This window comes from Bombina bombina, chromosome 2, assembly GCF_027579735.1.
Source record: "Bombina bombina isolate aBomBom1 chromosome 2, aBomBom1.pri, whole genome shotgun sequence".
Lineage (NCBI taxonomy): Eukaryota > Metazoa > Chordata > Amphibia > Anura > Bombinatoridae > Bombina > Bombina bombina.
The window spans coordinates 670,857,915-670,876,461 of NC_069500.1; the positions used below are offsets into that span (position 1 = coordinate 670,857,915).

At 38.7% G+C, this 18,547-nt stretch overlaps 1 protein-coding gene across 1 annotated transcript in view; it reads left to right on the forward strand.

The window, feature by feature from the left end:
- CCDC171 (coiled-coil domain containing 171) overlaps nucleotides 1–18,547 on the forward strand; it is an 849,190-nt gene that overhangs the window by 461,097 nt on the left and 369,546 nt on the right. Inside the window, 1 exon segment of the mRNA XM_053700001.1 lies at nucleotides 18,254–18,460. Within this exon segment, the coding sequence (XP_053555976.1) occupies nucleotides 18,254–18,460 (207 nt within the window).

Sequence of the window (18,547 nt, forward strand, 5' to 3'; positions counted from 1 at the left end):
ATCATTGCACTGTAATTATTTCTGCTTAAATATCAGAGGGGTATTTCTACTGCAATAATACCCAGGTGGTGTTCTGAACTTATCCCCTTCATCCACAGCACATAGTCAACTTTTCATAAAAAGCAAGTCCACTTAGATTGCTCACAGCAGCATGACAACACAACTAGTTTGCTGCAAGCGGAACCCAAAGGGCTTTTCTTATTTTTGTCATTCTGTCATATAACGATTTGCAGGCTGCTTGAGTAAAATTGTTTATTCTGGCATTCTAGTTTGATACCACTATATATATTTTCAATTATAGTCCATCTAAAATCTATGTATATATTAACTCAAGCAGCTAATGCATGATGTTATAACAAAATCTAAAAAATAGTCTGACTATTGATGTTCTCCTAGAGACTAAAAAAAAGCCTTATAAACTGCCTATTTGACATGAAAGATTTGAACAGGTCCAAAAGGGGCTATCATTAGGGGCCCGGTGATTTAAACCTTGGTTTTTCTCGCCGACCCTCACAGGGGCTGCCCCGGTAGAATTATTGCTGTCCCTTTGAGTGGCGAGATGTCTCCTATTGAAAGTAATGGAGCTCGCTGGAAAGGGAAACTTTGCACCATAGAGCGGTTATCAGTGAGCAGGGGGCACACTTTAAAAGTTAAGTCCTGCGGCCAATATAAATTGCATATTTCTGTGTATAGCATCTTACAATTGCCTATATTTTCGTATGCATGTGTTTTTCTATTAGGGTTATAAGTATTTTGAGAGTTTTGAGAAAAGCTTGCCAACTTAGTTTGTGAGAAAAAACTGTGAAATCTGTAGTGCGAAAATGTTTACAGAATTACACTGGGATTAGAGAGACAATTTCATATACGCCCATGGAACTCCCATGATCAGCTTATTTTACGAAAAACAACAATTAAGTACAAATTTCTTGTTTGTTTGTTTTTTGCACATCCAGTGAGTTTAAATCACTATTTACAGTGTTCATAGTTAATATGATTTATTCCTGTGTAATTTACATACAAATTTGATGTTTTTGATAAAATACGATTTTTGGTGAACAATTTTGTTATGATTTTTTTATGCTCCTTAACAATACAAAGATTCCCTGCTTATTTTTTTTGTAAATGGTTAAATTGATTGTTTTGTATGATGTTTATAATACCATTTTTATTGTGCACTTTTTATACGAAAATGCAGTATATGCCCCTTAGCGAGACACCCTGTTTTCAGGGTATAAAGAGGCTTTAGATCATTCCACCAGGGAAATAGAAGTACTGGCGAGCATTCTTTAATAATCTTGCCTGCCCAGAGAGCTTTAGATCATTGGGCCCTAGGTGTTTTTACATATACTAGTCTTGTCACTCTTTCCAACACATCCTTTCTACCCAAGTCATGGTTAAGTGTGTATGGTGTTAGTGGGGATGTATGCAGTTGAATTTTGAGAATGAACGCATATTATCCCATTGAGAGTAGAATTGTTCCAAAAATGGGTGATCTCTCACGACTTGAGGACTGAATATTGGGGGTAACCCATATTTCTTTCATGTAGTTGGCAAGAGTCCATGAGCTAGTGACGTATGGGATATACAATCCTACCAGTAGGAGCAAAGTTTCCCAAACCTCAAAATGCCTATAAATACACCCCTCACCACACCCACAATTCAGTTTTACAAACGTTGCCTCCTATGAAGATGGTGAAGTAAGTTTGTGCTTGTTTTTTTATGATTTCTTCTATGATAAGCGCTTCTAAGCATTTTGAAGCCCAATTCCTCTCAGAGTACAGTGTTTGTCAGAGGGACGTGAAGAGAGTGTCGCCTATTGATTTTATGGTTTTCCTTGCGGGAAATCTTTTCAAGGGTTCTCTTTTATCGATCGTAGGGATTCATCTCCTACCTCCCTTTTCAGATCGACGATTTACTCTTATATACCATTATCTCTGCTGATAGTTTTCAGTACTGGTTTGGCTATCCACTATATGTGGATGGGTGTCTTTCGGTAAGTATGTATCATTATTTAAGATACTCTCAGCTGTGGTTTGGAGCTTTATGTATTAATATAAAGTTTTAAATATATGTATTCTACTTATATTTGCCATGAGTCAGGTCTTTGTGTATTTCCCTTTTGCAGTCTAAACAGTTTCAGTATAGTAATCATGTTTGGAAAGTTTATCTAAACTTTTTTCTTACCTGGGGTTCAGTTTTTTTCTAATTTGACTTTCTCAGGCAAATCTAGGCTCGCGAGGGCGCAAAATAATGTTTTTTATTGCGTCATTTTTGGCGCAACATTTTTTTGCCACAAAGTTGCGCTTTTGATGGCGCAAATTTCGTAATTTCCTGCGTCTTTGTTGACGCTAGTTGTTGACCCGAAATCGCATTTGTTATGACGCGAGTTGTGTCATTTCCTGGTGTTAGGTTTGCGGCAAAAAAATTTAAACTTCTTTTTGCGTAATGCGTCATTCTTGGCGCCAAATTTTAGTTACTTTACTCCTCTCCCTCTATTGTTCACTGTTTTCATGAACTTTGAAAGCTATTATGCCTGCTTTTATTTTTCTTTACTAAAACTGTTGTGGAAATTGAATGTTTTGCCTAATGTTATTCTTTTTCTGTTACATTGTGCAAGATGTCTCATAATGATCCTGACTCTGATGTTACTGTAGAAACTATGATGCCTTGGAACACAATTCTACAAAGCTAAGTGTGTTCTTTTCATTTTTTTAGCTGTTGTTATTCTTCAGCTCAATTATGTGGCATTTATTTATCATGTTTTATGCTAGCAATGTTTCTACATATATATAACTCTGTTTATTTACTTTAGATGTATTCATTTAATTATGTTTACTATATCTATTATTATTATTTCAAATATATTTTATTATCTCTCTCTTGTTAGGATAATAATTTATTTGATTTATATTATCTCCACTATTTCTGGAGGTTTAGAGTTTTTTTCTGCCCTACTTTTTAATGTTGATCAGTTGGTGAATGTCCTGACTACAAACGCTTGTTCTAGACCCAAGGGTCATAGATTAATTTCCCAGCAGGGTTAATACAGCCCTTTGGCCTTTGAGGTAAATTTATTGTGTACCATTATTTGGATAATAATAACTACTGTTTTTATCAGCTGCTAATTTGGTTAACTCGGAGTGTAAGCACTGAAGAAGCATTTTTCTGTATCTTTCTTGGAGAAAAACACTATATAATTACTAGTTATTAGACTATCCAGTCCTTCTGGTGGGGGGCAGATTAAATTGTTTTTAGATTAACTCAGTCCAAATTCTATATTATTCTTAGGGTTTGAACAGATTTCTAGAATGAAACCTCCAATGGGAAGAATCTTTCTTTCTCAGGAGTGGTTATGCCAGTTCTTTTTGCAGGAACAGGATTTGGGTTTCTATTTCAATTTTATTCTTTGTCTCTATAAGAAGAAATGTTTATTCAGTCCATTCTTGGATCTGAAGACTTTTATATTGTTTTGTTAGAGTCTCCGCTTTTAAGTTGGCGATTATAAGGACTATTATGCCTTTTTGTTAAGGCCAATTCATGTCCACTCCATTTTTTAGGATGTTTATCCTCATATTTTATTTAATTCAGACTACTTGTGAATTCTGAGATTTTCTTTTTAAGCTTTACCAATTTGTCACTTTTCCATTTGGTTTAGTGACAGCTTTATGAATCTTTTCAAAGGTTCTTGGTGCCCTTCTTTCTGTCTTCAGGCAGTAGGGTACTGTGGTGCTTCCTTATTTGGATGGTATCTTGGTATTAGCTTAAATTATTCTTTTATTAAAGTCAGACAGATGCTCTGTAGCAACCTGAGGGTTGCAGGTTCGATTCCCGGCGAGGTCCATTCAGCCTTTCATCCTTCTGAGGGCGATTAATTGAGCAGCGTCTTAAGTCCCTTACGGGTCATTAGACGCGCTCTACAAGTACCCAATACATACATATGAAAGAGCAGTATTCAAATATATGGACTTTTCTTTTTGTGGAATCCCTCATGAATCAACTAAGTTTTGTTTCTTCAAGACATGGTTATAGGATTTAATTTACCTAAGAGTTGTTGTGATTCCTCAGTCCTCAGACAAGGGTCACTTCTTTTTGGATTTTTAGATAGATTCTGTGTTCATGTCTTTGTCTTTATCGCACAAAAGTCAATTGTAGGTGGCGTTAGCTTTTCTAACTTACAGTCTAGAACATTTCTTTCAGTGGCTATGTGCATGGAAGTTTTTAGGTCTCATAACTGCAGCATCAAGCGTGGTTCCCTTTGCTCGATATTCATCTCAGATCTCTTTTTGATTTACATACTGAATCAATTATACAGGGTTTATTTTTAAACATCACAGTTGATATTTTTAAATCCTAACACTCTACTCTCTCTGTTTTGGTGATTAGTTTATCATCATTTTATTCAGGGGGCCTCCTTTTGTTCATCTTTCCTGGACTGTATTCTTAATGGATGCAAGTCTTACAGGTTGGGGAGCTGTCTGAGGGTCTTTTGACAGCACAAGGGGTTTGAAAACTTCAAGAGGCGAGGTTTCTAATCACTATTTTGGAACTCTGTGCTATTTTTCAGAGCTCTTTCAGGCTTGGCCTCTTTTAAAAGAGGACTTTTTCATTTTTTGCCTTCAGACATTCAATATCACAACTGTTGTATATGTCAATCAACAATAGGGACTTGTAGTTCCTTAGCCATTAAGAAGTATCTTGAATACGTTCTTAAATGGAATTCATCTCCTGGCTATTTTCTACGATTTTAGACATTTGAGAGGTGGATTATCTCAGCCGTCAGTATTTACATCTGGGAGAGTGGTGTCTCTATACGGATGTGTTTTCTCAATTTTCCAGGTACCTTTTCAGGTCCAGGGATCCTAAGGTAGAGATGGTAGATGCATTAGCAGTGTCTTGGTTTTGCAACCTGACTGCATCTTTCCGCCTTTGTTTTCTTCTTCCAAAGGTGATTTTCAAGATCATATTGGAACAGTGTCATGTGTTTCTGATAGCATCAGCATGGCCTTACAGGTTTGGTATGTGGATCTTGTTCGGATGTCCAGTTGCTATCCTTGTCCGCTTCTCTTTGGCCAGCCCTCTTGTTTTAGGGGCTATTTTTCCTTTGGGATCTCAAATTTCTAATTTGTGGGTATGGAAATGGATTAGTGTTTAGTCATAGAATTTTGTCTGACTCAGTTTTTATCGCTATTTTGCAGGCTTATAAGTCTGTTTCAAGGAACATGTATTATCAGGTTTGGAAAACCTATATTTTTTTAGTGTTCTCATAAATTCTCTTGGTATTCTTTTAGAATTCCTAGGATTTTACAGTTTTTCAGGATGGTTTGGATAAGTTTGTCTGCAAATTTTAACTTCCTGATATTAACTGTTTTGTTCAGGCTTCGGTTGGTATCAAGTCTGTTCATTTATTCATTTCTCCTTTTTGGAGTCTTTTTTTGGTTTAACGATTGTTCAGGCTCTTTTCTTTTGAGCCTATATTTTCTTTGAAGATTATCTACTTTCTTGGAAAGTGTTGTTTCTTTTGACTATCTCTTCTGCTACAAGAGTTTCTAATTTATCAGCTCTCTCTTGTGTGTTTCCTTATCTGTTTTTTTATCTAGATAAGTTGTTTTGTGGACTTCTTTTTTCCTAAGGTTGTGAATTTGAACAACATTAGTAGATAAATTGTTGTCCCTTCTTTGTGTCCTAATCCTAAAGAATTCTTTGAGAGTTCTTTGCATCCTGTGGATGTGGTAAGTACTTTATAATTCTATATCAAGGTTACTAGGATTTCAGAAGACTTCTAGTCTATCTGCTGTTTTTCTGGTTCCAGAAAAGGTTAGGAAGCCTCTGCCATTTCTTTAGCATCCCGATTGAAGCTTTTGTTTTTCAAGGCTTATTTCGAGGCATGGCAGGCTCCGCCTCAGAGTTTTATAGCTCATTCTACTTAGCTCAGTCACCTTTTCTTGGGCTTTTTCAGAATGAAGCTTAGGTTGATCAAATTTGCAAATCAGTAATTTGGTCTTCTTTGCATACTTTTATTGTTTTTACCATTTTTATGTATTTGCTTCTTCTGAAGCAGTCTTTAGTAGAACAAGTTCTTCAGGCAAATGTTTCAGTTTGATTCTACTGCTTTTGATTTAAGTTTTTTGAGAAAAACTTAATTATTGTGTGGATTTTATTTCTCAGTGGTAGTAGCTGTTGTTATTTTATCCCTCCCTCTCTAGTGACTCTTCTGTGGACTTCCACATCTTGGGTATTTCTATCCCATACGTCACTAGCTCATGGACTCTTGCCAATTACATGAAAGAAAACATAATGTATGTAAGAACTTACCTGATAAATTCATTTCTTTCATATTGGCAAGAGTCCATGAGGCCCATCCTTTTTATGGTGGTTATGATTTTTTTTGTATAAAAGCACAATTATTTTTCCAGTTCCTCTTTTTGTATGCTTTTCTACTCCTTATTTTTTCACCCCACTACTTGGCTATTCGTTAAACTGTTTTGTGGGTGTGGTGAGGGGTGTATTTATAGGCATTTTGAGGTTTGAGAAACTTTGCCCCTCCTGATAGGATTGTATATCCCATACGTCACTAGCTCATGGACTCTTGACAATATGAAAGAAATTAATTTATCAGGTAAGTTCTTTCATAAATTATGTTTATCTACCTTGAGGATTTCTCCACTTAATTGTACCCACATTTTATCTACTGAGTTCATGATCAATTCTGCCTACTGTTGCAATGTTATTGCTTTTTTATACAGATCAAGGTTTGGTAATACTAGGCATCCCATCTCCTTGGGAAAATAGAGGGTTTATCTACTAACCCTAGGCTTGGTGTCTTTCCAGATACATTTCTATATTGCCCCCTGCAAGTGTTTAAGATAGGTGAAATGTAAGGGAATAGAGAGAATTTGCAGATAGCAGAGTGCTTCTAGGAAGAATGTTAAATTTTATGACCCCTATGCGCTCAAGCAAAGAGATGGGTTTATTCTTCCATGCTGACAGGTCCGAGTGATGTTGGAGGTTTAACATTAAAATCAAATAGGGTGGGCGGACAGGATGTATATCCTCAGGTTTTTCAGTTTTTGTGTTTGTGTGGAGAGGGGGCAGTCAAGTAGAGCTTGTTTCAATCCCATTTGTGAAGTTGAAACGTTCAATAACTAAGATTTGGTGAGATTTCATTGAAAGTTGGAGACTTCTTCATAGTGAGAGAACTCGAGCTGCTAGTGCTTGAATTGGGGATAAAGTCAGAAGGATATCATCCGCATACATAGCTACTTTATGTTCTGATTTGCCTACCTTAATCCCTGATGTCAAGCTATTATCTCAAAATTATTTGCCCCAGAACCTTTACTGACGCAAGTGATAGAGGACATCCCTGATGCGTACCATTTTGTAGTGAAGAAGAATTGGACAGAATGCCATTCACTTTTACTTGAGTTGACTGGTGGGTGCCTAAAGGAAAAATTATTATTAATAAAGTTTGGTCTGAATCTCATATGTGACAGGGAGGCTTTCTTAAAGTCCCAACTCTCCCTGTCAAAAACTTTCTCAGCATCGGTGGAGATAGGAAGCATAGGAATTTTGTTGTTGCAGGCGTAGGTAATTAGTTGAATAACTTTAATGGTATTATCCCTCCGGGTATAAAGCCCACTTGATCAGTTGGAGAAGGAATTTATTAAGGAGTTAAGCTAACATTTGGACAAAAATCTTTTGTCTGTATTTATTAGGGAGATAGGCCTGAAGTTTTCCAGTCTGTTTTGTGTCTTTCCGGGCTTCAGCAGGAATGTGATATGAGTGGATAGTATTGATGGGGAGACGTGTTGTGTTTTTGGAGCTTAAGAAGGTTTACACCCTGTAAGTAGCTTTTTATCATTGGTTAAGATGAATTAGAGGTATCCATTAAATTTGAAGGTTATAATGGTTATAATGAATTCTAGTATTTGCAAAAAAGCTCTACAATAGGGGGCTGTCTGCATGGGAATTACCTTGGATCTCTCTCATTGCGTTTATATGAGTTTTAAGTTGCTTGCGTTTTAGAGCTCCTACTAATAGCTTTCCAGCTTTGTCACTGTATTCATAATACTTGTGTTGTAAGCGCAGCTTATTACATTGATACTCTTTAACTAGAAGGTTTTTAACCTCCACCCTGGTTTAGTTTAATTTAGTTAAAACTTCTGTGTTACATGGGTTTTTTCTTGTGTATTGATTCTAATGTTGTAACCTGCAATAGTAAAACAACATATTTCTCTTGTTAAGTGTATCCAGTCCACGGATCATCCATTACTTGTGGGATATTCTCCTTCCCAACAGGAAGTTGCAAGAGGATCACCCACAGCAGAGCTGCTATATAGCTCCTCCCCTCACTGCCATATCCAGTCATTCTCTTGCAACTCTCAACTAAGATGGAGGTCGTAAGAGGACTGTGGTGTTTTATACTTAGTTTATTTCTTCAATCAAATGTTTGTTATTTTTAAATGGTACCGGAGTGTACTGTTTATCTCAGGCAGTATTTAGAAGAAGAATCTGCCTGCGTTTTCTATGATCTTAGCAGAAGTAACTAAGATCCTTTGCTGTTCTCACATATTCTGAGGAGTGAGGTAACTTCAGAGGGGGAATAGCGTGCAGGTTTTCCTGTAATAAGGTATGTGCAGTTAAAATATTTTTCTAGGGATGGAATTTGCTAGAAAATGCTGCTGATACCGAAGTAATGTAAGTAAAGCCTTAAATGCAGTGATAGCGACTGGTATCAGGCTTATTAATAGAGATACATACTCTTATAAAAGTGTATTTTAAAACGTTTGCTGGCATGTTTAATCGTTTTTTACATATGTTTGGTGATAAAACTTATTGGGGCCTAGTTTTTTCCACATGGCTGGCTTGAATTTTGCCTAGAAACAGTTCCCTGAGGCTTCCCACTGTTGTAATATGAGTGGGAGGGGCCTATTTTAGCGTTTTTTTGCACAGCAAAAATTACAGACACAGACATCCAGCTTCTTCCTGCATGATCCAGGACTTCTCTGAAGGGCTCAAAAGGCTTCAAAAGTCGTATTGAGGGAGGTAAAAAGCCACAGTAGAGCTGTGGCAGTTGTTGTGACTGTTTAAAAAACGTTTTTGTCATTTGTTATTCCGTTTTTGGTATTAAGGGGTTAATCATCCATTTGCAAGTGGGTGCAATGCTCTGCTAACTTATTACATACACTGTAAAAATTTCGTTAGTGTAACTGCATTTTTTCACTGTTATTTCAAAATTTGGGAGAATTTGTGAAAATTTGTGTTTCTTAAAGGCGCAGTAACGTTTTTTATATTGCTTGTAAACTTGTTTTAAAGTGTTTTCCAAGCTTGCTAGTCTCATTGCTAGTCTGTTTAAACATGTCTGACACAGAGGAACCTACTTGTTCATTATGTTTGAAAGCCATGGTGGAGCCCCATAGGAGAATGTGTACTAAATGTATTGATTTCACCTTAAACAGTAAAGATCAGTCTTTATCTATAAAAGAATTATCACCAGAGGGTTCTGTCGAGGGGGAAGTTATGCCGACTAACTCTCCCCACGTGTCAGACCCTTCGCCTCCCGCTCAGGGGACGCACGCTAATATGGCGCCAATTACATCAGGGACGCCCATAGCGATTACCTTGCAGGACATGGCTGCAATCATGAATAATACCCTGTCAGAGGTATTATCTAGATTGCCTGAATTAAGAGGCAAGCGCGATAGCTCTGGGGTTAGGAGAGATACAGAGCGCGCAAATGCTGTTAGAGCCATGTCTGATACTGCGTCACAGTATGCAGAACATGAGGTCGGAGAGCTTCAGTCTGTGGGTGACATCTCTGACTCGGGGAAACCTGATTCAGAGATTTCTAATTTTAAATTTAAGCTTGAGAACCTCCGTGTATTGCTTGGGGAGGTATTAGCTGCTCTGAATGACTGTAACACAGTTGCAATTCCAGAGAAATTGTGTAGGCTGGATAGATACTATGCGGTGCCGGTGTGTACTGACGTTTTTCCTATACCTAAAAGGCTTACAGAAATTATTAGCAAGGAGTGGTATAGACCCGGTGTGCCCTTTTCCCGACCTCCTATATTTAGAAAAATGTTTCCAATAGACGCCACTACACTGGACTTATGGCAGACGGTCCCTAAGGTGGAGGGAGCAGTTTCTACTTTAGCAAAGCGTACCACTATCCCGGTTGAGGACAGTTGTGCTTTTTCAGATCCAATGGATCTGGATAAAACAAGGTTTTATTTTACAGCCCCTTGCATGCATTGCGCCTGTCACTGCTGCGGCGGCATTCTGGTTTGAGGCCCTGGAAGAGGCCATCCAGACAGCTCCATTGAATGAAATTATTGACAAGCTTAGAACGCTTAAGCTAGCTAACTCATTTGTTTCTGATGCCATTGTTCATTTGACTAAACTAACGGCTAATAATTCCGGATTCGCCATCCAGGCGCGTAGGGCGCTATGGCTTAAATCCTGGTCAGCTGACGTGACTTCAAAGTCTAAATTACTCAACATTCCTTTCAAGGGGCAGACCTTATTCGGGCCTGGCTTGAAGGAAATTATTGCTGACATTACTGGAGACAAGGGTCATACCCTTCCTCAGGACAGGGCCAAATCAAAGGCCAAACAGTCTAATTTTCGTGCCTTTCGAAATTTCAAGGCAGGAGCAGCATCAACTTCCTCCGCTTCAAAACAAGAGGGAACTGTTGCTCATTCCAGACAGGCCTGGAAACCTAACCAGTCCTGGAACAAGGGCAAGCAGGCCAGAAAGCCTGCTGCTGCCCCCAAGACAGCATGAAGGAACGGCCCCCTATCCGGAAATGGATCTAGTGGGGGGCAGACTTTCTCTCTTCGCCCAGGCGTGGGCAAGAGATGTTCAGGATCCCTGGGCGTTGGAGATCATATCTCAGGGATATCTTCTGGACTTCAAAGCTTCTCCTCCACAAGGGAGATTTCATCTTTCAAGGTTATCAGCAAACCAGATAAAGAAAGAGGCATTCCTAAGCTGTGTGCAAGACCTCCTAGTAATGGGAGTGATCCATCCAGTTCCGCGGACGGAACAAGGACAGGGATTTTATTCAAATCTGTTTGTGGTTCCCAAGAAAGAGGGAACCTTCAGACCAAACTTGGATATAAAGATCTTAAACAAATTCCTCAGAGTTCCATCATTCAAAAAGGAAACTATTCGGACCATCCTACCCATGATCTAAGAGGGTCAGTACATGACCACAGTGGACTTAAAGGATGCCTACCTTCACATACCGATTCACAAAGATCATCATCGGTTCCTAAGGTTTGCCTTTCTAGACAGGCATTACCAATTTGTAGCTCTTCCCTTCGGGTTGGCCACTGCCCCGAGAATTTTTACAAAGGTTCTGGGCTCACTTCTGGCGGTTCTAAGACCGCGAGGCATAGCGGTGGCTCCGTATCTAGACGACATCCTGATACAGGCGTCAAGCTTTCAAATCGCCAAGTCTCATACAGAGATAGTTCTGGCATTTCTGAGGTCGCATGGGTGGAAAGTGAACGTGGAAAAGAGTTCTCTATCACCACTCACAAGAGTCTCCTTCCTAGGGACTCTTATAGATTCTGTAGAGATGAAAATTTACCTGACGAAGTCCAGGTTATCAAAACTTCTAAATGCTTGCCGTGTCCTTCATTCCATTCCACGCCCGTCAGTGGCTCAGTGCATGGAAGTAATCGGCTTAATGGTAGCGGCAATGGACATAGTGCCATTTGCGCGCCTGCATCTCAGACCGCTGCAATTATGCATGCTAAGTCAGTGGAATGGGGATTACTCAGATTAGTCCCCTCTACTAAATCTGGATCAAGAGACCAGAGATTCTCTTCTCTGGTGGTTTTCTCGGGTCCATCTGTCCAAGGGTATGACCTTTTGCAGGCCAGATTGGACGATTGTAACAACAGATGCCAGCCTATTAGGTTGGGGTGCAGTCTGGAACTCCCTGAAGGCTCAGGGATCGTGGACTCAGGAGGAGAAACTCCTCCCAATAAATATTCTGGAGTTAAGAGCAATATTCAATGCTCTTCTAGCTTGGCCTCAGTTCATCAGATTTCAGTCGGACAACATCACGACTGTGGCTTACATCAACCATCAAGGGGGAACCAGGAGTTCCCTAGCGATGTTAGAAGTCTCAAAGATAATTCACTGGGCAGAGTCTCACTCTTGCCACCTGTCAGCGATCCACATCCCAGGCGTAGAGAACTGGGAGGCGGATTTTCTAAGTCGTCAGACTTTTCATCCGGGGGAGTGGGAACTCCATCCGGAGGTGTTTGCTCAACTGGTCCATCGTTGGGGCAAACCAGAACTGGATCTCATGGCGTCTCGCCAGAACGCCAGCTTCCTTGTTACGGATCCAGGTCCAGGGACCCGGGAGCAACGCTGATAGATGCTCTAGCAGCTCCTTGGTTCTTCAACCTGGCCTATGTGTTTCCACCGTTTCCTCTGCTCCCTCGACTGATTGCCAAAATCAAACAGGAGAGAGCATCAGTGATTCTGATAGCGCCTGCGTGGCCACGCAGGACCTGGTATGCAGACCTAGTGGACATGTCATCTCTTCCACCATGGACTCTGCCTCTGAGGCAGGACCTTCTAATACAAGGTCCTTTCAATCATCCAAATCTAATTTCTCTGAGACTGACTGCATGGAGATTGAACGCTTGATTCTATCAAGGCGTGGCTTCTCCGAGTCAGTCATTGATACCTTAATACAGGCTCGGAAGCCTGTCACCAGGAAAATCTACCATAAGATATGGCGTAAATATCTTTATTGGTGTGAATCCAAGAATTACTCATGGAGTAAGGTTAGGATTCCTAGGATATTGTCCTTTCTCCAAGAGGGTTTGGACAAAGGCTTATCAGCTAGTTCTTTAAAAGGACAGATCTCTGCTCTGTCTATTCTTTTGCACAAGCGTCTGGCAGAAGTTCCAGACGTCCAGGCATTTTGTCAGGCTTTGGTTAGGATTAAGCCTGTGTTTAAAACTGTTGCTTCCCCCTGGAGCTTAAACTTGGTTCTTAAAGTTCTTCAGGGAGTTCCGTTTGAACCCCTTCATTCCATTGATATTAAACTTTTATCTTGGAAAGTTCTGTTTTTGATGGCTATTTCCTCAGCTCGAAGAGTCTCTGAGTTATCTGCCTTACATTGTGATTCTCCTTATCTGATTTTTCATTCAGACAAGGTAGTTCTGCGAACCAAACCTGGGTTTTTACCTAAGGTGGTTTTCTAACAGGAATATCAATCAAGAGATTGTTGTTCCATTATTGTGTCCTAATCCTTCTTCAAAGAAGGAATGTGTTTTGCATAATCTGGACGTAGTCCGTGCCTTGAAGTTTTACTTACAGGCTACTAAAGATTTTCGTCAAACATCTGCCCTGTTTGTCGTTTACTCTGGACAGAGGAGAGGTCAAAAAGCTTCGGCAACCTCTCTCTCCTTTTGGCTTTGGAGCATAATACGCTTAGCCTATGAGACTGCTGGACAGCAGCCCCCCTGAAAGGATTACAGCTCATTCTACTAGAGCTGTGGCTTCCACCTGGGCCTTTAAAAATGAGGCCCCTGTTGAACAGATTTGCAAGGCTGCGACTTGGTCTTCGCTTCACACCTTTTCAAAATTTTACAAATTTGACACTCTTGCTTCTTCGGAGGCTGTTTTTGGGAGAAAGGTTCTACAGGCAGTGGTTCCTTCCATTTAAGTTCCTGCCTTGTCCCTCCCATCATCCGTGTACTTTAGCTTTGGTATTGGTATCCCACAAGTAATGGATGATCCGTGGACTGGATACACTTAACAAGAGAAAACATAATTTATGCTTATCTGATAAATTTATTTCTCTTGTAGTGTATCCAGTCCACGGCCCGCCCTGTCCTTTTAAGGCAGGTCTAAATTTTAATTAAACTACAGTCACCACTGCACCCTATGGTTTCTCCTTTCTCGTCTTGTTTCGGTCGAATGACTGGATATGGCAGTGAGGGGAGGAGCTATATAGCAGCTCTGCTGTGTGTGATCCTCTTGCAACTTCCTGTTGGGAAGGAGAATATCCCACAAGTAATGGATGATCCGTGGACTGGATACACTACAAGAGAAATAAATTTATCAGGTAAGCATAAATTATGTTTTTTCCTTTTGTTGGCACACCAACTTAGCTCTCTGTTTATATGACTTTTATATGACTTCCAAACTGTGGTGGGGCACAGTTCGTTCATGTCATTTAAGGCTAAGTATTCTTTTAGAGTCTTTTCTATCTCATGTTTAACCAATACCCTACCCTTTTATGTAAAGAAAAAAAGGTTTTGGTCATGTTGCTTCTTAGAGAGGTGCTGGGAACATTCATCTGATCAGATGTCATATTTGATTTAATATAAAGTATGTTTTTAAATTAATGTAATATGTATTAACTGTTGAGTCAAAAGTTTTAAATTACTTATTTATTTTATTATTTTTAATACTAAGCAAATGGTTTGGGTTTAAAAGATATTTCACTGGGTCAACAGAAAAAAAGTTTTATTAACACTGGTTTAGAGGAATATTATTTAAACTACAATGATAAAAGGACAATATCACAAATCTTATCACCACCACCAGGTTGCATTACATTTTTGTCTCAGTTCCCATAAATCTATTAATCTAAAGGAGCGTAATGCAGGTCTAGACACAAACCCTAAATTATTGCTTGGTTCTCCCAAAAGACTAGCAGCTTCTCCGTCAAGACAAATACAAACATCCCATAAATACAGAATCCAGCTGAAAACCCACAAACTAAATTATATACTAAAAACCATACAGCCAAGTTCAACCTAGGTTTAACAAAATTAAAATACTGTGCCCACTATCAAGCTTTTGCTTAAAAAACCCCATCATTGCCGTCTTTTTCTATCTCAGTTTTCAAGAAGGAAGACACATCTAAAGGATTTTATTTCCACTGTAACAGTTCTTTCTATCAGAAGAGTCTCTAACAAATGTTTTAGTTCATAGCAAATTAACCCCTTCAGGACCAGAATGTTTAGAGAAAAAACTTCCCCAAAGTACCGGAGAATGTTTAGCATTTTTTGCTATCACTCAATTTAAACAGAAATATATATATATTTTTAGTAGACAATCCAAGGTATTGATCTAGGCCCATTTTGGTATATATGTAATGTTACTGTTTCACCACCAAATCTGATCATATATACATATTGTTAACTTTTCCACAAACTTTTGGTTTCTCACTTAAATTTTTTACATACTGCTTGTGCAGTCATAACACAAATGGTTGTTAAATCTTCTCTGGGATCCCCTTTGCTCAGAAATAGGAGGCATGTATGGCTTTGCTATTGTTTTTTTGGTAATTAGAAGGTTGCTAATTGCACCGGAGCACCACACTTCAAATATTCCCCACAGTGAAGGGGTTAATCAGGTAGCTTGTAAGGTTAATTTTTTTAACCATTTTTTGTAGTGTAGGGAACCCTCCCTAACTTTAGTTTGCTGGCTCCAGTATCATGTAACACCCATCAGCCAATCACAGACTCATATACATTAACACTGTAAACTTGGTGCATCCAAGTGAGCATATAAAAAGACTGTGGACATTTGATAATGGAAATAAATTGGAAAGTCTCATATAACTGCATGATCTGAATCATGAAAGTTTATTTTTTTTACTTTAGTGTTCCTTTAACCCCTTAGTGACCAGACCATTTTTAAATTTTCTTACTGTTAAGGGACCAGGGCTATTTTTACATTTCTGCCCGTGTTTGTGTTTATTTGTACTTTTCCTCTTACTCATTTACTGTACCCACACATATTATATACAGTTTTTCTCGCCATTAAATGGACTTTCTAAAGATACCATTATTTTCATCATATCATATAATTTACTATAAAAAATTATAAAATATGATGAAAAAATGGGAAAAAAACACACTTTTTCTAACTTTGACCCCTAAAATCTCTTGCGCATCTACAACCACCAAAAAACTCCAATGCTAAATAGTTTCCAAATTTTGTTCTGAGTTTAGAAATACCCAATGTTTACATGTTCATTGCTTTTGTTAGCAAGTTATAGGGCAATAAGTACAAGTAGCACTTTTCTATTTCCAAGCCATTTTTTTTTAATTCAAATTAGTGATAGTTACATTATAACACTGATATCTGTCAGGAATCTCTGAATAACCCTTCACATGCATATATTTATTTTAGTAGACAACCCAAAGTATTGATCTAGGCCCGTTTTGGTATATTTCATGCCACCATTTCACCGCCAAATGCGATTAAATAAAAAAAAAGTTAACATTTTCACAAACTTTAGGTTTCTCACTGAAATTATTTGCAAACAGCTTGTGCAATTATGACACAAATGGGTGTAATTGTTTCTTTGGTATCCCCTTTGTTCAGAAATAGCAAGACATTTATGGCTTTGACTTTACTTTTTAGTAATTAGAAGGCCACTAAATGCAGCTGCGCACCACACTTGTATTTAGGCCCAGCAGTTAAGGAGTTAATTAGGTAGCTTGTAGGGTTAATTTTAGCTTTAGTGTAGAGATCAGCCTCCCACCTGACACATCCCACCTCCTGATCCCTCCCTGACCCCTCTCAAACAGCTCTTCCCTCCCCCACCTCACAATTGTCACCACCATCTTAAGTACTGGCAGAAAGTTCTGCAGTTTTGGACCCCCCTTAGCCCCTAACTTCCCTGACCTCCCCAAACAGCTTTCTAACCCTCCCCCTCTACCTATATGCCACCATCTTGGGTACTAGCATCTGTCTGCCAGTACCCAGCTTGCTGAAAAAATAGTTTTTTATTATTTTTTTTATATAAAAAATAATTTTTCTGTAGTGTAGCTGCCCCCCTCAATTCCCTACCCCCTCCCAGATCCCTTTCCCGACATGTATTCCCCCCCTCCCTCCTTCCCATACATTTTACTTAATGTAAAAAGTAGCTTGCGCACGCCACCACCCCCCTTGCGCACTCTCCCGCACATTTGCGCACACTTCAGGGACACAGGATATGTAATTGACCAGGGATGGGCCGCCCACCCGCCTCCCTGCTATGGCTCCCACCCACCAACGATCGGTACCATCACTGGCTGATGCAGAGAGGGCCACAGAGTGGCTCTCTCTGCATTGGTGGGTAAAAAAGGGTATTGCAGTGAGGCCTCAATATCGAGGCATTACTGCAATACCTTGAAAGTGGCTGGAAGCGATCTCCATCGCTTCCAGCGCTTGAAACTCCAGAGGATGTGCCAGGTTTTTGTAAATTTTTTGCACCTTTGTAAATAGAAGTGAATTTAAGTGTCTTAAATCTGATTTATTCAAGTTTAATTTAGACTTTCCTATTCCATTAATATCTTCAGTCAGATTAATTGGTATGAATATAGATATAACCTGTGAACAACATGCACCATCTTTTATTAGAATGAGTTTCCTTGTAGATAATGTATCATCACATTCTTTCTTTAGAATTTAAGAAGTAATCTTTTTTATTTTATTTTATTTAAACAGGTACCAATTCTCAATACTGAGTCCAAAATCTGTAATTATTCCAAAATCCCAGACTGTAAATAGTATGCCAGCAATGTAAACCTGTATTGCAAAAAATCTACATACAAAAAATAAACTTTTTTGTTATAAGAATTTGTATTGTTTTTGGAGACCAAATGACATACCCTTTGAAAGCCTCTAGACAAATATGTTTATCTATTTTGTTTGTGGCCACTTAATGGACAAAACTCAAGCTGTAGAATTACATACTAAACAAGTACACAATAAAAAGACAATGCAATAGCACTTACTCTTCTAATTCTTCAATTTTTTTGACAAATTCTTTTCTTTCTCATTTTACCGGCCACCTGTATCATGTGACAGACATCAGCCAATCACAGACTAGTATTCGTATACCCTGTGAGCTTGTACATATACTCAGTAGGATTTTGTTCCCCAGAAAGTGTGAATAGAAAAAGATTGTGCAAAATTTGATAATGGAAGTAAATTGAAAGTGTCTTAAAACTGCATGTTCTATCTGATTCATAAAAAGGTTATTTTGACTTGATGTGACCCTTTAATGACAGATATGAGCACCTGCATTGATCAAGGAGATTGTAACATGTTGCAAGGTCTGAGTTCTGGATTCTGCAGGATCCACTTCTGCCTCTCTGAGGGTTGTGGAAAATTCACTATTGTCACATCTAAATTACATTCAAAATCAAAATACATAATAGAAGTACTTTATAATGTTTTCCATACAATTTAATGTTGTGTTTTTGTTTTTAATAAAAGTCATTAGGCAGTATTATTATGTCTCCTAATAGAAATGTGTCACAACTTTCAAAGAAGCAAATATTTGATTTTACGCAACGCCTGCATACAACAGAAGTGGAGCGTCGCTCTCTGCGCTTAGAGTTATCAGACCTGAAGCAAAAAATGAATGAACTTCAAAAGAATACTAACAATGCAGAAACATGTAATGAGCACAGCAAACAGTCTGTGAGTGTCTCTAATTGTGTTGTTATATGTACTGATTATTGTCCAGATTTCTGCTTTGTTTTCTTAGTTTGCTCTTGTGATTGTTAG